We start from the raw sequence: 22,585 nt of genomic DNA on the forward strand, positions 1-22,585 counted from the left end.
AGTGTCTAGAAACATCCAATTCTGAGGTAGCTGAAGAAAGCGCAGAGGCAGTGGTACACAGCGGTTACTATATGATGCCTCAGAGGATAAAGGTTTCACAGAGTGTCAGGGCTGCTAGAGCTGCTTAGGAAACCCTGTTTCCCACATGTGGCTAAAGAAACATGGAGGTGCAGCCAGAGCTCCGCATGGGAAACAAGTTTTACTTCACTGGTAGATTGTCTACCCCATTAATCCTACTTGCTTTGCCTTTTGTCTTTTCCACTCATAGACCAATATTGCTTCTAGGAAGGGAGACAGCTGTTTTCCTTTAAGTCTTATGCAGCATGCATTGGGATGTCCTTCTCCTGACATGAGTACTTGGGAACTATTGCTTCATTCTTCCTCTTGTAACCACATCATTCAGCACTTGCCTTCTTCTTTATCTAATGCTTTTCACGTATAAGAGCCAATTTCAATACTTCTAATAGTTGCTCTGATCTAGCATGAACATCAGGCTCAGACCAGCTCACTAGTGTCCCTCACTAGCACCACACGGGAGACGGATGATTTTCTTAGATGTTCTTGCCTGTTCTTCCAAAGACAGACGACTCATTAGCAAGGTCTCCGCTGCGGGTAACAATCACCATTCGATACATCCTGCCTTGCCGCAGGTTCTGGAATGAACATTCCTGGAGGTGCTGCTCTCCTGAAATCCTGTCATGAAGGGACTTGTCTGGGTTGTATAGGAAGATGTCATATGAATCAAGCTCCCCTTGTGAGGTGGTCCAGTTGAAGGACAGTCGGTCAGTGGTGGTCTCTGTGACCTTCAGATTTGTGACAGCTGCTGGAACTGAAAGAAGGATAAAAGCAAGAGTAAATATCAAAGTGTCTAGCCAGTGAGCTGAACCTTTAATAAAGTAACAGCTCATGGCTGGAATACATTTCAATTAAGCCACAAGTAGCTAAGTAATGTCAACATCAACTTTCAGAAGCAACAGAAGGCATTTATGAGGTGCCACTGAGTCTCTCCAATACAACGTTTGTATTTCCCAGTCGGCCTGGTTCTCCAGCCTGTGCTCACACAGAAGTGTCTTTTACTTTCTACAAGAAGCTTTAACTGAATAAAGACTGCAAGACTTGGCTTTAAGTTTAGAGGTGTGTATTAACATCAAATCCTTTGCTAAGAGCCTTGAGACTGTGAATTAAAAACTTGATGACAATAAAGCATTCATGTGGTTCCATAACAGATAGACTGGGGGAAGCGTTCAGGACTTTGGTTCAATATCCTTACTATGAACTATGGCCACATTGTTATGCTAACAAATTTGAGATTCACATACCAAGCACATATCAGGAAAAATGATGCATAAATATCTGGAGTCTGTTCCTACTGGAATCTTTCCAGAATTGGGATATACACATGATTCATGTATTTAATAATATCTGACTGAGGGAGCTATTGATAAACAGACACGTTCTAATTACCTGTTCGACCAACAGTTTCTGCTCGTTTACTGAAGAGCCCACCACTGACTGTCAAAACTTGTATTTTATACTTCTTGCCAGGTAATAAATCTTCAAATTTGTGCTGTTTGGCAGTAGCTGGCTCTGATTTGTTGCTCAGGAGGATTCCTTGCTCATTCAAGAGCAGAATGTCATATCTTTCAGCTACACCAGGAGCTTTTTGCCAGGTTACCAACAAAGAATGACTGCTGTAGACATGATCAGCTAATAATTCCTGGACAGAGGCTGGAACTGGAAGCAACAATTAAAGGCAGGACATTACGAGGTGAAATACAAACTATTCAATACACAACTGTGAATAGAGTAATTAATAGAGAATATCTTTATACAGTTGCATGTTCACTTGTGGGAAAAGGGATATCTGTGCATGTGTTTGCACAAGCAAATAATTCCTAGACATAAACACAATCAGATGAAGTTACAGAGCAACATGGACAACTGAACTGGACATGGAGAAGCTGGAGATGTACACAAATTATCATGAAAAGAGGGAGAAGTAGAGTGAGATGAACTGACCGAAACAGTTAAGAAAGGCATGTGAAAAAGAACTGAAAAATAAAGAAGTGGTAAATTGGTGCATACCAGTGGCACAAAATAGAAAACATTAGCCAGCACCTGTTGCACAAAAGTCAAGGCCACAGCAAGCACATGCAGGTGCTAGAGGATGCAATAAAACCAAGGTGTTCCACTGTTTGTGTGTCCTGACACACAGGATATTGGGGCAATACGTTGTCTAACAAGCCTTGACCATGCAATGGGCTCTGCTAGAACACATTATTTGTCTCCATGCAGCCCTGCAGATGTATGTGTTGGATGGGTACAGGCACAGGACTGGGGAGGGATGGAACTGCCTTCATCCTATAAAGGCACACTTTGGGCTGGGGAGCTGAATCCCACACACATTTACCCAGGTAAAGCTACTCATATGACAGATCTCACTGGTATTAACAGAGCCATGCCTAAGTGTTCGCAGGAGTCAGGACTCACACTCTTTGAGATAAAAACTTCTCATGACTCTGGGGCTCCCCATATGTTATGCTCATAAACGTTATTAAATAAGGGTCAGCTTCTGGGAAGACATAATGCAACTTGCTCCTTGTCTTAAAAGAAACATACTTGTTCTCCCAAAAGCTGCTAAGCTGTTGTGCAAGGTCCCACTGTTAGATTGCACCACCACGCGGTACTGCTCCCCAGCTTCCAACTTGTGAAATGTGTGCTCAGACATATGTTTGGAGACACTCTGGGACTCAAGCTGATGGTTTTGCTGAAATATAGTCACTCTGTAGGAATCAACATCTCCACCTCCAGGAGCCCAGCTCACTTTCAGGCTGTTTGTCATGCCATTAGGTGACACATGAATGTTTCTGACTGCACTTGGAACTGGAAAAAAAAAAGAAACACAAAGGCACCTGCTCACAAATTTCCTGTTTGATTCAGACTTTTTAATTCCTACTTTTTTATGGCCACAGCAAATGATTCAAAGGACAAAGAGCATTTACAGGTACAAGTAATTTCACTCCTGGGTAAACACAAGTAAAGCAGAAGGCATTTGTGTAGGATTTTGCATTTTAGAAAAGCAATTCTATGTGTTTACAGGAAGAAAAGTAAAGAAAATGTAAGTTAAACAGAAAAAAGTTTGTATGTTCTTTTATCTGGGCAACCTCCCTCTTCTCCAAATGAACCGTTAGAAACATCTCAGAAAATCAAAGCTCTTTATGTACACTTACTTAGGCATTTTGCAGTTATAATCTCACCCATTCATTTCAGGTGGGTAAACAGGCATAAAATAGCGTAAATGATTTAGCTAGAGACACTAAGCAAACAACTGGCACGCATGGGAATAACAGATACCCAAACACTGACACTCTATACCATCTTATACCATTTCTATGCAACAAATCAAATTATCTGCCAATAATCAAATATTGGTGCCTGTGACATTTGTTTATCAAGCACAGATCAAGGTGGCTGAAGTACTACTGTGATTTTCAATGAGATCTGCTATCTTTGTGCCAGTGTTACAGGAGCTCAAATAAGATCATGGCTCTCTCTTGATTTTCTGTACTTCATTCTTTCCTCTAGAGAAGCCTCAACACATTTTAAATACCACACTATTTCTTACTTGTCAGGCCTTCTATGAAAGTAGCACGTTGTGCATCTCCACTGATTGTCAAGACAAGAATTTTGTATAGACGTCCTGGAGTCAGAGCTGTGAACCAATACTCCTCAATGGTGTTCCCGAGGAAAATGGGTGGGAAGATCTTCATGTCATTGAAGAGGAGCTGAACCTCATATTTATCAACATCCCCCTCAGCCTTTGACCAAGTTACCTGCAGATCTTCTGTACTTCTGTTACTAAGAGTCAGATCCTTCACTGACTCTGGCACTGAAGAGGTGAGAAGAAAGACATGAAACTTCTCAGTACTTATTCAGACCACAGCAAAGAGATAACAGGCCATGCTCCTCAGCTAAAACTTTTTATTCAGTTCCCTAGGAAAAGCAGTAGATTGCACCTATTTGCAAGGGTTGCTGTTTGCGGTTTGCACCATATCTAACACCAGAAGGTCCCATTTCAGAACAGGGAGTCCACAATCTATCAGCATAAAAATAATAAATGAATAATAATGGAGCCTGAAGGGAGTTTGCATAGCCAACAAAAAATTGAGTAGGATCTGCATGTACAACAATTGTGGTGCAAAGAGGCATGAGCTAGTGGAGATCCAAGGTAAGTCATCTATGTGATGCAGCACCACAACGTGCAGTTCCCAACTCCTGCCAAATGCAGGTCAGTTATTCTTGCCCAGTGCTACATCTGTGTTAATAAACTTGGTTTCTTAGGATGGCTCATTAGTTTACATGTAGTGCTAGGTGAAGACAGGCAGATTGCACCCAGATCCCTGTCATCTCACAACTAGCCACCTCACCACTCTTGCCCCATGCTCTCCAACTCTGGGGGTAATTTGAGTAGAGTGAGGTCTAGCCTATCTTCTTCCTTGTACATTTCCATGACCAGAAAATAATGTCTTGTACATTCTGGCATAGTTTAAGCATAAATACTAAGCTTATGTGGAAATCTGTACCACTGTTTTTCAGTTTTCCATGTTTCAAGATTTCTTTCCAAGTTCACAGCACAGGTCTCTTCTTTCACTTTCTATATGTCTGTAACTGAAACATTGGTCATAAACTAAATACTGCTTTCCATATTTGGAATGACACACATTCAAAGAGTCACACTGAACATCCTATGTTAAAATCATACAAGATTTTTGAGACCACGTATGGTAAATAGAAAAAATCCTGGAGTGCCTCAAGATGTTTCTGGGGTGTTTACTTACTTGTTCTGCCGTAGACCCTTTCACTAGTTTCATATTTTCCACTCCTTGTGCTGACCGTGACACTGTACTGCCTCCCTGGGACCAGATTAGTGAACACACATTCATTTTCATCCTTTGGGACAGTTTTTGTTTGGATGAAATCATTGTTATTCTTGATGATCACCTCATAATTATCAAAATATCCAGAGGCATGTAACCAGGACACCTTCAAGTAGTCACTTCTGGCTGAATTGCTGACAGTAAGTCCCTGAACACTTGAAGGGACTGAAAGAAAAAACACAATTAAAGATTCAGAAAGCAGTAACTTCCTGAAGGAACAGGAGTTGCTGTAGTGGACTATATTTGTTGTAATTACCAGACTTTTCTGAGGAAGTTGCAAAAAGGCCACAACGTGGATTTAAGCAATATCCTACCCTCCAAAATAGTAACTCAGCAGTTTCCAGGCTGCTTTACATCATATGACAATAGTTTGCCTTTCCAATTTTTGGTCTTTTGGAACTTGGTTGGTTTTGCTTATAGCAGTGAGTTCCACAGGTTCATACTAGTCCTCAATTTGCTTCTTCTCATTTAAATGGCTGTCACTTGGAGTTTCACTTACATCATGAGAAGGCTAAAATTTCACTAACTTGATACTCTTTGCCATTTTAACACCCCTTACCATCTTTCTTTTATTCTACTGGTTTACCAAGTGTAAAGTATCAGTCTGTTCAAACTTTGAGGAAGTTTTAAAAAGTTTTCCATCATTATTGCCATCCTTCTCTGAAATTTCTCTATTCCTGTTACAAAATCCTTGAACACTGCATGACCAAAACCATAGACATGGGTGTTACATGACCAAAAACAATTGACATGGGTGTTACTCATTTATGTGACACCTTATTAATATTTTAGTAGTTAGCTCCTATCCTGTTCTTTCAGTGTTTGAGTAACTTTTTTGGGGGATGCTCTGCAGGATATACTTGAAGAGCCAAGTAGAGGGGTTAAGGGCAGAAAAATGCATTTGAGCTAAAACATACATTTCTGCTCGCTCACAAGGGTTGACACATGACTTTTATTCATGCTGAAGTAATTTTGTATGACATAAAACAGCAGTACAGGCATAAGAATAACACTAAGTCTGTAAAGCTATAATTTTATGGTTTAACCCTCCAACCTCTACTCACCCATTCCAGTTTGGTCAGATATTGATAGATCATTGATAATATCTACACAAAGTGGTTATGGTGACTGTATTCTCTCAGAGGCTGTCTTTACCTGTTCGTTCCTGGCTGAAGGAATAATTTTCATACTTCCCGCTCTTTGTGGTTATCATCACGTTGTAAAGTGTCCCAGGAGTAAGGCTGCTGAAGGAGCATTCACTGAAGGATTTGGAAATGGTGAGAGTCTGAACAATCTGGCCTTCGTGAGAGAGTGTTACCAAATAACTGTCTACATCTCCAGACGCTGGCAGCCAAGAAACACTGAGGTAGTCACTGCGACCTGAGTTATTTACTGTTACTCCAGTCACGCTGGAAGGAACTGTGAAACAAAGAGGAAAAACCAGAAGAGATTTGACTAGCCAATTCCTATTGTTGTGAGAATGCCTGGAATGCCACCCTGCAAAATAAGCTGCCTGGGACTCCTGAGAAGCTCTGTACTGACTCCCACTCAGCAGCACTCATCTGCTTTTTGTAATACAGTGAAGGAAATTGTCTTTGGTGGCATGATCCCAGAACTTCTAAAATCGCAGAAGATGAGATATTCTCTCAAATTGCCACTCACCAGTAATAACAATAACTACTGAGGCTTGTATGAAGTTGAGGTCCATACCAGAATGTGTTCCATTTACAATGAGTTCTCTGACGCCTAGTGGTCAAAACATGAATGCAATTTGTTTTTCAAGCCAGCAAGATGAGCTCAAAGGCTCCACATTGCCAGAACTACCATCACTCAGGTACAAAATTATCAGAGTTATTACAGAGGCAGATCTTAATCGTAATGAACTGCCACATTTTACTGGACTCATGCACTGAACTGACTTAACTCAGTAGAGGGGCTGCCCCTCAATCGTCAGAGTCAAAAATATTAGAAGATTTTACAAAATGTGTCTATGTATTTTACGCCTTTTTGTGTTATTCTTTTCCAAATGTTTTTCTTTTTTTTCTTTTTTCTTTTTTTTTCAGCTGAAGATAGTTGTTTTCAAGGAGAACATTGAAGCAAACTGCAGAATGCCTCGCCTTTGCCAGATTCACATAAGGGGTGAAATTGCACTGTGTTGTAAATTTTTCCCTCTGTTTAAATACCCAAAGGACTGGCATTACATTTCATGAGTCATTAAACTTACAGAATTTGATGCAAGAGTAAATCCTGTCCTATGCAGTATAGAAGGGCCTCATAATGAGTAATTAACCCTGGCAGACATTCTTCAATGTTGCACTGGAGAAGAAGAATGGGTCATGAAAGACTGAGACACAAATTCATCCAACCACCCTTAGGCAGCTAATTTGCACACCTAAGTAAGGAGCAATCACCCTATGCTGCCATCTAGTCAACAGAACAAGGAAGTCCCTTCCAAGGAGCGATTCACGCACCAGGGCTGTACATCGCTCTCAGGGCATATTTTTGTCTTCACTACAGAGTGATCCTGCTGTACAGAGTTCCTGTTATAGGCATACCAGTTAGCTCCCTAAAGCTACGTTAACATGAGTCTGGACCCACACACAGGAATTATATGGCTAAAACTCCTGTACTTCTGAATTCTCAGTCCAGTGGCTTAATCACAGGACCATTTTTTTAAATAAATCCAGCTTTTAGGAACTGACAAAAGACATGCTGGACTATTTTCCTTTTTACCTGTCCTCCCCTCTGCGATCATTTGCCTTGAAGATATCCCCCCGCTGACAGTGGTGACAACAACTGAATAGAGTCCTCCAGGTTTCAGGGGATAGAAGTGGTATCTGTTGGTTTCACTAGGAACAGTCTCATTTTTAATGACAATATTCTCATGAATCAGTAGTACTTGGTACGAGTCTACATCTCCCAGCGCTCTTGTCCAGTTGGTGAACAAGCTGTTGGTTGATCCCTGACTTGCCACGGTCAGACCGGTCACTTGGGCTGGCACTGCAAAAAAAAATTGTCATAATGTTACCAAGGAGAAATAAAATAAAACAAAACATAATCCTCCAAATAACCCAAGTTTAGTCACACTGAGGAAGTGCATCAAAAGAACATTCCAATTTGCAGCCAGACTCAACAGGACTAAAAATAATCTGACTGTGGACTGCTTCCTGTCTGATGGGATGTGGTCTATGGGAAACTATCTAAGAGACAGAAAGGTCTTACAGGCTTTAGCACAGCTTTTCTCAGTCAGACCAAAATGATTCAAGATCATTGAATGGGAAGAGATGGCATTTTATGAATACCATTAAACAAAAGCAACAAATTTAGGAAATTGCTTGGTTTTGTGATGACTATTTCAAACACAGCGTGTGTCTCTCATTCCCCCTTTCCTCTCCTATTTCCCATCTCTCACTCTTATTAAATGGCAAACTAGTTTGATGAATACCTCAGGTGCAGTCATCTATACCTCAGAGAAGTGTAAGAGCCTTTAATTTTGGGGGTAATTGAGCTGGATGGTTTTGGTTTTACTTTTTACGTCAGAAGTTCTGCAGGATATTAACTTTTCTAGCATCAAAAGATGAATTAGTTGTTAAACTAACATGACATTTATCTAAGTACAAGCTGGTGAACTTAGCCAGACCAAAAAGGAAAAAGAAAGAACTGAAAGGAATGGAATATCTAGCACAAATTTTACCCAAAACATTTTTTTAAATTTGACACTTTTTGGTCAAAGTAAGGAAGTACAGTTACTTCTTTCTAAGTATTTCTGCTTACATGACCAAGCACAACTGAAATAAAGAACACTAACTTTACAAAATGTGATTGAAAGCTTCACCTCTTGTTTTATATAAACATTTCTGCACCCATACACTGGATAAGCAATCATTAACAAAAGCTAGAAAATTAGGCACATAGTTAAAAAACCATAATGTTCATATAAAACTGAATCAAAAATCCCACCAGTATTATAATACTGTCATAACATAGCAAGGTCCAACAAGAAACAGAAGTGCCGGATTTCTATGCTAAAGGCACCTTCAGCGACACCTCAGGCTTCACTGGAATCTGATCAATCTGGGAAGCATGTAAGACCTATTTCTGTCATATTTACAGCAATGTTTTGCAAGCCTAGTAGGTTGTCCTACTGAAAAGGAGATTCAGAGGCCTAGAATGCTTATTAAGACCTACGTTCAAATTCATTGATATTTGTTCTTTATCACTTTGAATGTAATGCTGACACACTATCCCTGCCTGATGTGTTTTCAAGCATTGATTCATAATAGTGAAGTGGGATACTGTAACCTTTATGCCTAAATAGGCCTCCTAAAGGGGCATAAGGCAGAAGGAAGTGAAATCCCAGCTATCTAATCACACAGCAGAGAAATAAAAGTGTAAGTCAAACTTTTCAGGCCTTGGAAGGAGTTCCAACACTTCAGTATGGACCACTATCAAGCCATAGCCATGATTAGATTCATACACTAGCAGCTTGTTTTCCTCTGTGCTGTGCCAGACCAGAACTACATTTTAAGACTTTGCCTGCACTGGAGAATGTGTAAGCCAAGCAGAGTAAAGAAATATATATGGTTTAAAACTTGTACACATGCACAAAATTAGCACCCTACAAGGGGTGGGAATGGGACGTCTTTGTGTCACAGTCATCATCCTGAGTAACATATACAGATTTTGGAATCAGAAGAGCAGAGGGATTCAAAATACATTTTCAAGGTCACGTATGTTTTGTGTCTGTCAACCTTGGAATGTTCTCCTTAAAGCAGCATTTTCCTGTGTGGTGGTGGGTTTTTTTTCCCAGATGATGAATGTTTTGAATCAAGGAAGTGACTTTCCTGAAGATACCCAGTGAAAGTTGTTCTTCTTATATGGAATCTTGTGCTAATGTAGATTGATCAGACGTGACATAAGATTTCAGAAAACTGTTTTGCTAAGAATTACATATCCGTTTTCCCAAAACCTTAAATAAATACTGCAAGACGACAGACAGAAATGAGAGACTCAGAAACATAACTTTTCTTCTGAAGAAGCAAATGTAAATTCAAGACTTTAGATACCTAGACACTGAGTTCATTCAGTACACTACAAAGCAAAGCAAAAAGAGTAAAATAGTTTGACAAGATGATACCTGTTCTTCCTTCCACTGAAGTCCAGTTGCTTAAAATCCCACTAATGGTAGTGACGGTAGCTGTGTATTTTCTTCCAGGTACCAAGTCAGTGAAAGTGAATTCCTTAGCTTCTTTTGAAAGCCCTTTTTTAATGACAGTAAGATCCCTGTCTCCCAGTGAAACCACATAGCTGTCCCATTCTGCAACAGGGGTCATCCACATGACACTAAGTGAAGATTCATTGGCATGCTTCACACGGAGCTGGAGAACGGGCTCTGGAGCTGTAAAAGTACACAAATATCACAATGAGAATGGGACTTTGTAGGGAACACACATGTCATATCTCAAGCTTCTATAAGGAATCTGTTCTGTAAGACAGAAATGTGACAGCAACAGAGTATTTGTAATCAAGAGGAGGTTCTTTACCTTTCTCTAGGAAGCTAGTCTTACAAATCTAGTATTTGTGCTACTCTTCCAGTAAAGGGTGGTAGCAGCAGACTTCAGCAATTCATTATGCTGTAATGCTTAGGTTTAAACTTATGCCAGGATATGTATTTTAGTACAAACGGATATGTGGTGAAGTCAGTGAGCCTCCTCTTGAACTGCAGGTGCTAGACAGGGGTATAAAACATTTGTACCATGAAACAGATCTACACCAATTTAGCTTCAACAAACAAGGATGCAAACTATAGGGTCAGAGTGACACTGATTTTGCACTGGTTCATATCTCAGTGAAGCAGAGGGACACTCCAAACTTACAGGGGTATTGTCCTGGGTTTGGCTGGGATAGAGTTAATTGGCTGGAATAGAGTTAATTTTCTTCCACTGATGTTTTCTTCCACACTGATGTTTTAGTTGTTGCTAAGTAGTGCTTACACTAATCAAGGACTTTTCAGCTTCTTGTGCCCTGCCAGAGAGAAGCTCAGAACAGGCACAGCCAGGACAGCTGACCCAAACTGGCCACAGGGATATTCCACACCATACAATGTCATGCTCAGTATATAAACTAGGGGGGGGTTGGACGGAGGGTGCGGCCACTGCTCAGGGACTGCCTGGGCATCGATCAGCGGGTGGTGAGCAATTGCACTGTGCACCACTTGTTTTGTATATTCTTTTATGATTATTATTATTTTCTCTTCCTTTTCTGTCCTATTAAACTGTCTTTATCTCAACCCACAAATTTACTTTTTTTTCCCCAATTCTCTCCCCCATCTCACTGGGGGAAAGGAGTGACCAGACACCTGTGTGGTGTTTAGCTGCCTGCCACGTTGAACCACAACAGGTATAAAAAAAGGAATTTGATCAGCAAACTTCTGTGTATGTTCGTGTGTGTGTGCATGCATGCACACAGAGGGCATCTGTTACCTAATGTAGTCCCCTGAACTGATTTTGTCCGTTATGCTATCCAACTCACTGTCTAAGACGGTAGCTTTACATGAGAGAAAATTAAGTAAGAATAGGGCCTAATACCTATGCTTCATAACAAGTACACTATGTACCTGAGTTTGAGTCAAATACAGTTGTGATACACCCACTGCTGGATATTATCTATTGGACTATGTCCTAATCACTTAGCTGTGTCAATTAAAAGTAACACCATGAACTTAAATTATTTGTAATGTGTATCAAAGTAAGCAAGATGAGAATCTGCCTTCCTCTGAGCAAGTTGGCTAGAAGTTAGAGAAAGCTTCAGTTCTGTAGCATCTACTGGTCTTGCCATTGTGCAAAATAAACAAAATGAAGCCCTCGGGCAATGACAGGTAAAGGCGTAGCAGGAAAGGCGGCACCGGAAGTGCAAGGATAAAGTAGGGTGGCTTTATCTTATCTCACATTCTCCAGTGAGATAAGGCTCAGGCCTGAGCCTTGCCTGATACTCCTCCTCCAGGTCTTGTGCTCTGAATTGCACTTACTTTGTATCCACAGAGCAGAACTGTTAACAACTACATTGCAATTATTTTTTAAGTTTGAAGCAATCAGATGTGGCTTTGACTAGCATGCTCCAAAAGAATTCCAGTAATGTCACTGCAGTGTATATACATTTCCTTTGGAAAGGCTGACTTGAACTGGCTAACCTCATTTTATTTCTGGAGCACAGGAACAAGAATTGGAACATTATGGATCAGCCACACTAACATACCTCAGCCAATTTTGGTTAACACTATTGCTACTAATTAGTTGCACAAGCTGGAAAGTAACCCAGTTTGCCACAGAACACACTGATGAACAATACAGGAATATCTATATTGCTTTTTAAAGAACTACACAGGGTGCCTGCAATCAGCTACAAAATATAACAGTGAAATGTTATACATGTAGTGTTATGCCTCAGTCACGACAGAATGGTGATACAATTCCCAAAGCTTTCATTAACAATACATTTACCACGAAAATAACCCTGAAAGTCTTCATAGACCTGCTAAAAATAATTATTTCTGTTTTTCACAAGGGAGGTCCTTTTTACTGTATTAGTAGTGAAATTCATCTGTGGATTCCCAAGTACTATTTCTTTCTGATTGTCCACAGAGCCCAGCCGAACATTTTGCACTTTCACAGTTCCTGGATGAGCACGCTGACCTGTTCTCCCTGTGCAGCTGGTCTTGCTCTGCAAATCGCCACTCTCCACAATGACATCCACGTCATACTGCCTCCCCGGGATGAGGCCCACGTCGTGGATGAGGTACTCCGTGGTGTCCTTCTCGAGGGTGGTGTTGAGCACCAGGGCCGAGTGGTTCCACAGGAGCAGACGGTACCTCTCCCAGTCTCCCGCAGGGGGCAGCCAGTTCACTCGCAGAGACCTCAGCCAGCCACCACCACCTGCTTTCAGCTCTGAAACTTTCTGGGGAACTGAAATACAGAGATTGAGAGAGTAATTTTGAAGTGGGTTATTTCTGGTAAGATGTAACCACAGACTGGCAAAACCTGTCTCGCAGCATAACTACTGTAGAAGTCCTTGGATCAGTTAGAGCAACATGAGGCATCTTGTTATAAAGGTTGACATTAATTTTAAAGATAATTTTTACTCTTCCACACACAAAACACTCACTTTTTCACTGATGGTTTCTGACATCAGAAGTGGGGAACCCTTCTTAGGGCAAGAAAAGGCTCCCCCATGCACTTCTTGGATGCATCTTGCAGTTTTCAGTTAGCTTCCCAGTTGTTTCCTGGACTCAAATTCACTTAGAAACTGTCAACCAATTTTCCAAAGCTAAGGCCAAAATTTCAATCGCTGTGGGCCAAATTCTGCTGTCAGCAGAAGAAACGCAAAGTCTGATGGCTTCTTCCACAAAGGCCTTGTATGTCCTAGTCCCTCCCAGCTGTTTACCACTGAGGTTCAAACTGAGGTCCACTAAAGCATCCACTCTTTATGTCCGCCACTTCAAGGGTCCTGAATTTACATGTTCAACCTTCCTGCCCTACTGCTGCAGGTCACACTGGATCACTGAAGCTTTTCTTATTTTCAGGGAATAATTAAATATTAATCACCCCAAGCGGAGATTGGAAGACAGATGCAGACCCTTAGGTTAGGATACCTATAGCTTAGTGTTAAGATACTCAGAGACCAGCATTGGAGCCCTGAGACCATCAGCAAGTATTAACTGTAAACGACAAGGCTAGAATTATGCTCTCATGTTTTCTCTGGCTTAGTTAATATTTAATTGCTCAGTACCTAGCAAATGATCAAGGGATTTCTACCAGTACCACAAAATACTTAACCAGTTTCGCTTCCCACAGGCATAGCTGGGTACCAGACCTAGATCTCCCACATGCCAGTAAATATGGGAGATGTGTTTTATTTGCTGAGTGAATGGCTAAAAGCACGCAGTGTTTTGTTAGGAAGCACAGATGTACTTACATCAAAACAGATAACGTTCAGCCTTGTCAGACTGGCTGGACATCGTTACACCCTTACGGTACAAAGTTTCAGTCCCTGAGATGCCCATATTCCTTACCACAACATTTCTCAGCAGGTTCTGCTGCTGTAGGCACCCTCTCAATACACAAGAGATGTGGAATTATGTTCTCAAGCACCTGGCTCTCTTTGTGAGTTACACAGGGATCCTAAGAGTCTAACCCTTTCAGTACCTGTAGACCTGACGCCTGAATTTACAAATTTATATTTAGGCCACAAAGCTTCTGCTGAAGTGACTCTGTTTTCAAAGCTCTTGCTATCTATGGAAAAGTCAAGGGAAGGAATTGCACATGATCAGCATCCTTGGAAATGGGACTTCTAGACCACCAGCTTTGAAAGCACTGGGTCTAGGTCACAAATCTGGGGACCAGCGGTTTGTGTGAGGGCCTGAGGCTCTCCCTTCAGATGGAAATGGTAATCTTACAGGTCTTTAATGGTAGGCTAGACAAACAAAAAAGACATGCATATAACCAGTCCAGCTTCATATTTACTGGACATGAAAGGCTTTTCAGCTCTTTTCCAGCCTGCACTGAGAATGGGTTAGCAGCTAGATATGTCAGTGATGTGCCTTTCACATGAAATGTTTAGTTGTAGATAATAAATCTTCTCTAAAATAAATACTCTGCTCTCTTTCTCTCACACAAACATATTTTTTTTTTTTTTGGCTCTGAGTCTACTAACAATTTATGTTTGTGTTCTTCACCCACTTATACATTTTTTCCCATCTAAGTTCTGCTTGGACTAGGCTGGTGTGGAAAAGACGACACACCTTTGTGGCCAGTAAAGCTGTGGGAGAATTATGCCAGGGCTTTTCAGGTTCAGAACTCAAACAAAAGAAAACTGTACTTCTGAAAGAAGATTAAAAAAACATAACCCAGCTCTACCCAGGCTGCCACATGCCTTCCTTAATCCATGCTGTTGGTAGTAAAGAAAGCTGAGACCTGATCCTTTCCTATTTGTAGATTTGTGTCTGGAGCAAGGGATAATACTAAACCTTGCAAAATTACTTAAAAATCTGTTAACAATTTGACTACATGCAGACTTCCCCATAACATAACTCAACTCATTTTATATGTTATACTAAGTTGAATTCAAGATAACAAAGTTGGTCAGAAATACAGTAGTGTGCAACAGTTTTGTAACAGACTCACTCAACTATAAGGTCCAGAATGCATTATTGTTTCCTGCTCCCAAGCTGTTCTGGAGCTGCTTTTGGCTGCCAGATTAACTGCTGCCAGAGAGTCAGGAAGGGGTACTCCCGGAACAATATTGTGCTCTTTATCTTATTTTGCCTGGAATCCAAACCATTTTGTCTCCTACAATGATTTTCTACAAGGCCAATGTAGGCAAAAATAGCATTGGTTACAATGTTCTTACTGAAGCAGAAGACTTACATGTCCTGCCAGTTGCCATCCGATCAGTGAAGAGTTCACCACTGATTGTGCGGGCAGTAACCTGATAAAGACGTCCTGGAGTTAGCTTGTCAAAGTGAGTCTCTGTGACTGGTGGCTGTACAGTTTTGACTTCTTTAACTGATCCAAGATGAGACAGAGTGATATTATAGAAATTGAGGTTTCCTGAAGGTCTTCTCCACTTAACTTTTAAAGCATCTAAGCTGTCATCGTTAGTCACCATCAAATCTAAGACTTCAGCTGGGGCTGAAAAAAGAAAATAAGAAAGAGAATAAAAAACTTCCACCACAGAATATATAAGACCTGCTGTCTCCGAACGGCAATAGTTAAGTTTTGCTTTTGAACAGTTACATGAGATGGAGTATGAACAGTGAAAAGGCAAAGTCTGGTTACAGTGAAACTGAACCCAGCCCTGTTTAAGATATTCTGTTGCTGAGAGTGACACTTTTTATGATGTCCACTCTTGTTTCATGGAATAGAAAATCTGTTAGCCATGTCTGCACTCACACTAGTCATTTTGACTATGAAATAGACAGGGCACATGCTCCTAAGAACAGAGATGCCTGCATACATTTTGATAGAGTAAATGCTACAGCACCATTGGAGCTATGCCTGATTTACACTGTTGTAGAAGGGATTGGAATCAAACTCCTTTTTCAAATGCTCCACAAAAAGAAGAGCATAGCCACCTCCAGTGCCTTCATTTCTCAGGCTTGGGGCACTCTAGATAATGAAATGGAGGACCATGCTGCAAGCTAGATGGAGTGCTCTTATTTTCTGAGAAAACCTGCGAGATTTAGAATTTTTGCACCCCACAACAAGAAGAAATAAAAAATTCTGAAGAAATAAAATGAAACAAGAGTATAATCCCCAGAACAGCCAGTGCTAGGTAACAACAGCACTCATCTGTGTGCCCTAGATATCACAATATTGTTCACTTAATATTAAGTTATGTTTACATGGTGAGATTTCTGTAGGAGAAACTGCACCTTACATCTCCCAGAAATTAAGGAAAGCAAAGGCGTGACACTGTTTTTGCTTACATGAACGTGTTAACCATTGGACTCTAGTAGTATGTCGCCTTATCTTACTCTCTATGACCACAGAACTCTAACCTGAAAAACCTTCTTGAAAAAAAACTTCATTTAGAAAGCTCTGGTTCTGAGTCAACACTTCTCTGCGAAAAAACGCCCAACATTAAATTTTAACATTCTTAACCTGCTCTACATTTCTTTTCACTTCCTTTTCAGAAGTGCAGCTATTTTGCAATCCAGAGATAAGAAGTCACAGAAAATATTTTTTTGCGAAACTCACAAGCTCTACATCTCCCATTGAGCTAAGTAAGAATCATGGAGTTAAACTGCCTTCAGTACTGTGAAATAACCAGACTACACACTGCCTCAATTCACTGAAGAAGTTCACCGAGGAGTCAGAAGAACCTCTGTCACAGATATGAGGTGATATGAGAGCACCTGGGCTCTGACTGTTAACACCTAACTTTACATGTTTAATAGAGCTGCCTACATTAAGCAGTGCAGCCAAATTAGCTGCAAACACCGTACAAGCTAATTTAGCTGCTAATTTAGCTGCAGTGCTAACTTAGGGAGATAAATAAGCTCATGGTGTCTCTAACTCCCTCTATAGCCTTTGGAGAGAAACACCTGCCAAGGGTAATTCAGCCACTGGAGTCTGGGAATACACACTTGGAACACAAATCATTTATTATTCTGAAATATGTCCTGTAGTATCATTAGTTTATGGTCTTAGCTTCTTGTTTTGTTGTGATGAATTCTTAAGTCATACCTGTCCTGACTGTTTGAAAACTGCTGCTCTCCAATCCTGCAGCCTGGGTTATGATAGAGAGGTTATACAGGTGGCCTGCTGTAAGTCCTGAAAAAGTGTAGGTCAGAGGATCTTCTTGGAGAATCTCATGAACTTGGACATGATTATCCAGCAACACCAGCCTGTAGCGATCCACATGCCCAGAGCCAGGAGACCATGAAGCATGGATAGTGTCTGTCTTGACACTGACCTGAATGTTTTTCACAGGGGATGGCACTGTTGGAATAAAAACCACATGCTTAAGCCCTAATGGTTATCTCCACAATTTCAGCAATTTTGAACAGATTTACTTTTGGAATACATTGGGTTTCTTTAGGGTTAATGACAACCCAACCCCAAATTTATGTCCAAACCACTGTAACAACATGCTTCCATTCTTAACAAACAACTCTTTGTTAGTCAGAAATACGTTTTGTGTATTTCTACTTATAATCAATAGATACTTACATATATATATAGCCAGTTTGAAGAATTATATTTATTTGTTAATTTCAAAATGCAGAACTGCAAAATACCTTAAATGGTTTTATTTAGATGAACTACAGTAAAAGAAGTCTTACCAGTAGATCCACTTATGTGAAGTTCCGGGGTACTCTTATTTCCAGCAACTGCACTGAGGACAATGTTGTATTTATTCCCAGGGATGAGATTGGAAAATGTATTTTCTGTTTTTGAAATTCTTCCTGGTACAGATACTTCTTGTATCTTTTTATTATCGTGATCAAATAATACTAGGTTATATAAGTCCACCTTTCCTGAGGAAGGATCCCACTGAACCTGCAAGCTTGTGAGTGTAGTTTTTTCCTTATTAATTTCAAAACGAGGTGGTGGTAAGGGATCTGTAGTTAAAAAAACCCGGAAAACATAAATCAGTATTTCTTGCATTGGGATTGTCTGAAGTTTTACACAGCTGCACAAAAATACTTCCAAAACTCTCCCTTTATCATCATAATGCTGCCAGTGCTTTTCAGAAAGTCCTTTTCTTACCATTTATAAATGTTGTATCACTGAAACTGGTCTACAAGAGAGCCTTGCAGAATTCAGAAATGTTTTGTGTATGTATGTGTACACACTCACTCTCTCTCTCACACACACACACATAGAAAAACACTTCCAGTTGTGGATGTATATAACAAGCTTGGAAATCTGCTGACAGTAAAACCGTAACAACTTTAATAAGAAACAGCAAACATGAAAACCCAGCAAATTACACTTGGTGCCTCAGTGTAATGTAACTTTATAGATACAATGGTACCAGTGGCTTTCATTTCCTAGCACTCACGCTAAACACTTTATCACTAATGGGCATGAGCATTTATGCAATTTTAAGGGTAACAATCCTTTGTTTTTAGTATTAACTTCAATTGCTTCAAACAGATTCCGTTAGTGTATGCTTCTGCTCTGCTGTAGCATTGTTCATATAAATTTAAAAACCCTCAAGCAGTACATTGGATAAACTTTTAAGAACTATGCTTAATGGGGACTGTTTCTCTGAGAAACTCTCAGCATCCATTATGTTGTTTATTAAGGGGCTCTGTAAAATCACCTGTAAAATATGATACACTATAAAGGGCAAACATTGACCAGAACAAAAGACACTGGCTGCTTGTATCCTCCAGGTGTATTTCATCACTCACATCAAAAGAAATATACTACATGTTGATGTACTAAGGTATTGACATTTATGTCTCCCAACAGGGTTAAGCAATTGCATATTAAAAAGGTATTATAAAACAATCCAAAGCGGCAAAATCAAGCATTCACAAGTTGGGGAGTTAAAGAATAAAGGTTTCCCAACAATTTAACAACTAGATTTGGCTTCCACATGAGTACACTCTGTGTTATTCTTGCCTACGGTGCATCCAGGCTGAGAATTGAGGTCTCCATACGAACAGTGCCTTAAACACAGAAGAATAAGACCATTTTTCCAATGCAGATATTGTTGCCTGGTTCCCTGAACAAGGCAGATGAAAGAGTGTGAGATCGCATAATTAAAAACTGCATCGTAAAGGCTGAAAGGACAAAGTTGAACCTACCCCTACCCTATGAATACTGCGGTAGGAGTATCATGGGGCTAGTAGCCTTTAAGCTGTTTTTTCTTCAAAGCCTGGATGGTGTAGAGGGTTTAATTGCTTCTTACAAAGCTCTGCTGGGAACATACTTGTGCCTGGTTTTGGTGATATGTTCTGTCGACCAAGTATATTAGGAATTTCAAGGGAGTATCTCCCTCCTTGGAAGCATTCAAAAGCTGTCTGGACACGGTCCTGGGCAACTGGGTCTGGGCGGCCCTGCTTGAGCAGGGGTTGGATCAGAAGACCTCCAGAGGTCTCTTCCAACCTCAACTGTTCTGTGATTCTGTGAGTCTGTGAAAAGACTCTGTCCCTTTGAATCCAGGTCTCTGCTTAAATTTGGATTTTTGCTCTGGACCACAGAGACCCTAGTACTGTTCAGAAAAAAAAGAGATTAAAATTAAATTAACAAAATCAATAAATAAAAAGAACTATCTTCTTTTCTTGACCTCTTTCTTAAAGGCCAAACTAACTCTGCTTAAATCTGGGGAAAGAAAAAAAGTTAAAATTCAGGTCAAAGACCAAACACATGAAACTTCAGGCCAAATAGTTAAAATTTCATCCAGTTACAGCAATTGAAACAGGAGGTTTTAATGAAAAGTGTCAGGAAATCTTAACAATAGGGTTGACTACCAGCTCCACCTATAATATATACTAAGCCACTAAAGACCATTATGTCGGCAAAAGTGAATAGTGGGGATATAATCTTGTTCCTTGAAGGCAATTGTTCTAATCAGAAAGGTCAAACTTTGGGAGTCAGAAATAAATTCCAGCACTAAATATGGTCAGATGCACAGCCAGCTGAAAAAGTTTTAACTTGACTGATATCAAGAGAACAGTCACGATCACTGTCAAGAATTTTAACCCTCTCTCTGTGAAGGTTAGGAGAAGGTTGACTGCTCGTTAGTCCTGCAAAAGTAACCAACATTGTAATCTGTGTTATTTGCCAAATTCTACAAGAGAAGGCATCTCCTACATTTTTAGAAGCACTTATACAGCCCTGGATAATGTGTCTTCTAAGGGGCCTTAGCAAAGAAGAGAGTTGCGTGCCTAGAAGGTGAAGTTCAGAAATGCAGACTTTATCTAATCTATCTGGTCCAGAAAACAAAACACTCAGTGCTTTGTACATCCGCTAGAACAAAGGAACAATGAGATTGGGAAGTGCCTGGGCTGAAAGAGCCCTGGATGGAAACAAACACTTAAAAAGCCATTTACATTGTTACACAAGTCTCTGCTGGCAGCGACACAGCACTGATATATCACAGAAATAAAATATTTTCACAAAGATATTTTTACACCATTTGATACTATATGAATTAATGTCTCCTGGTCTACAAAGGAATCTTCCAGATGACTTAATGTTCATTGAATTATATTGTACCTCCATTTTAACTTTTTGGAAAAAGAAAACACTTTGTGTCCACAACTGCTACAGATATATTTTACAGAAACGATAGATAGGGTTATGTCCAATCCCAATTACATGATTCCCAAATACAGCCTGTAAGCACAGAAACACCCCTGCCTTAGGCAGGAGAAAAAAAATGACAGAGACAGGAGCCCAGGACTGAGTAATGGGTAATTCCTGCCAGTCTCGGCCATCTTCCTACCAAAGTACCATTTTTCTTTCCCAGCTTTCCCTATTCATAAAACAGTAACCTACTTCACAAAGACTCTTTTGAAGATTAAGTAAAAAGGGTTGATTTCATTGCCTGCATTGAGTACAAATATCCATTTCTTTGGGATGATATGCAACCTAGAAAATCTTTAAAACATGGTTATTTATTTTCTTCTTGTACTCTGCATTTTGAGGTCATGTTCATAATCATGTGATTATGGATGATAAGACTATACAGCCTATAGTCAGAGCCATGTCACAGTAGTAGTTCCTACAGACAGCTAATAAATCAGATTTGTCCCAGATAATTTGAAATTTACAGAAGTGAACACATGGCCAAGACATGCTTCTGGCATTTACAGAGTCACATATTACAATGGAAAAATAATCTACCGGTCTGTGTCTTAGAAGGTAGAATTTTTAATCTCTTTTTAGTTAAATACTTAGCAATTTTTCTGACAAAAATTTATTTACCTGTTAGTTCTCTCAGTACTGATGGCTTTGATTAGACAGTAACATAATGTATCATTGCAATATTTTTGTAGAAAATGATGCTGAAAATGGCATTTATAAGCCTATTTTAGAAGATATATTTGAAAGCGGGGGAATTGCCAAGCTGTTTTTCATGGCTCTCAAGAACAGTATTTCAAATCTGAATTTCAATTCAGAATTGAAACTCAGAAATTTAACTGTAATTTAGTATCTGTTCATATGCTATTGTTTTTATGTATAATTTTAATTAAAGACCTCATCATTCACCAAAAACGTACTACAAAAATACACAGTTATGCTGGTGCACAGACATTTGGAGAGTTGAGAACTTAAAAAGTATTTTTTCTGAAATCAGGAAAGATTCACCCTACCATCTTTTGTCCTAGAATAGCTCTCAGTCACAGAAATAGTTTTGCTGAGAACAATAAAGAAGATAACACGAAAGGACCAACAGGTGCATGAGTTCCAACATAACAATGTTAAGCATTCTGGCTAGTAGTATGGTTTTATGTGCTGGCTTATGTATATATATATTCAAAAAACACAACAAATGGTAAATACTAATGTGAAATAAATGTACTGACCTGTGCCTACTAACATCTGTAATCTCAGGTCTGCAGTGGAAACATCATCTGTAGCTCAGAGCTGATAAATTGTGTTATCGGCTTTTTCTTCATTTCCTATTCTACCAAAATAGCACAACTGCCAACACTGTATGTGTGTTTGCACGCCTGTGTATACCTGGCTTATATAGTGCATATGTGATTGTATTTTCCATTGTTTTGGAGGACCTATTTTAGTTCTGCTCTAGCAAATTAAACAGTTGCCATTTTATATTGATAACCATAGAGCAAAATCTCTTGAGTAAAGAGGCTCCACCTTAGTGGACTAGTGCAGATTATTGTACCAGTATTCCATACATTATTAGATTTCAGATCTATGCATCCACAAGTGAAATAGAAGCTGCTTCTCTACTCAAAGATTCACGAAAGGTCTAGTGATACTTGAGAGTTTATGCAGTCTTGGTGAGCTGCACGCTTACTCTAATGGAATATCAAACTTGCAAACAACACAGACTTAACTCATTGTCATCATTATGACTTTAATGTGAAATTAAATACTCAAAAGGCTAAATGAAGTTAGAGATTGGTCCTCTCCAAGCCTCCACATTACAACTGCAACTACGGT

The 22,585-nt window shown here is 39.9% G+C and overlaps 1 protein-coding gene across 4 annotated transcripts in view; it reads right to left on the reverse strand.

Annotated features, from left to right (window-relative positions):
• PTPRB (protein tyrosine phosphatase receptor type B) overlaps positions 1–22,585 on the reverse strand; it is a 67,894-nt gene that overhangs the window by 26,198 nt on the left and 19,111 nt on the right. For all 4 annotated transcript variants that reach the window (XR_010372632.1, XM_064449513.1, XM_064449523.1 and 1 more), the window contains 12 exons: positions 17,779–18,057; positions 17,180–17,434; positions 15,359–15,622; positions 12,629–12,898; positions 10,075–10,335; positions 7,671–7,937; positions 6,093–6,356; positions 4,839–5,102; positions 3,626–3,889; positions 2,620–2,883; positions 1,465–1,734; positions 566–829 (listed from right to left, as the gene is read on the reverse strand). Coding sequence is in view for 3 of the 4 variants with exons in the window: in XM_064449513.1 (XP_064305583.1) it covers positions 566–829; positions 1,465–1,734; positions 2,620–2,883; positions 3,626–3,889; positions 4,839–5,102; positions 6,093–6,356; positions 7,671–7,937; positions 10,075–10,335; positions 12,629–12,898; positions 15,359–15,622; positions 17,180–17,434; positions 17,779–18,057 (3,186 nt within the window). In the remaining variant the exon portion in view is untranslated. The remainder of the gene's footprint in view (positions 1–565; positions 830–1,464; positions 1,735–2,619; positions 2,884–3,625; positions 3,890–4,838; positions 5,103–6,092; positions 6,357–7,670; positions 7,938–10,074; positions 10,336–12,628; positions 12,899–15,358; positions 15,623–17,179; positions 17,435–17,778; positions 18,058–22,585) is intronic.

The sequence above is a fragment of the Phalacrocorax carbo genome, chromosome 1 (assembly GCF_963921805.1).
Source record: "Phalacrocorax carbo chromosome 1, bPhaCar2.1, whole genome shotgun sequence".
NCBI classification, from domain to species: domain Eukaryota; kingdom Metazoa; phylum Chordata; class Aves; order Suliformes; family Phalacrocoracidae; genus Phalacrocorax; species Phalacrocorax carbo.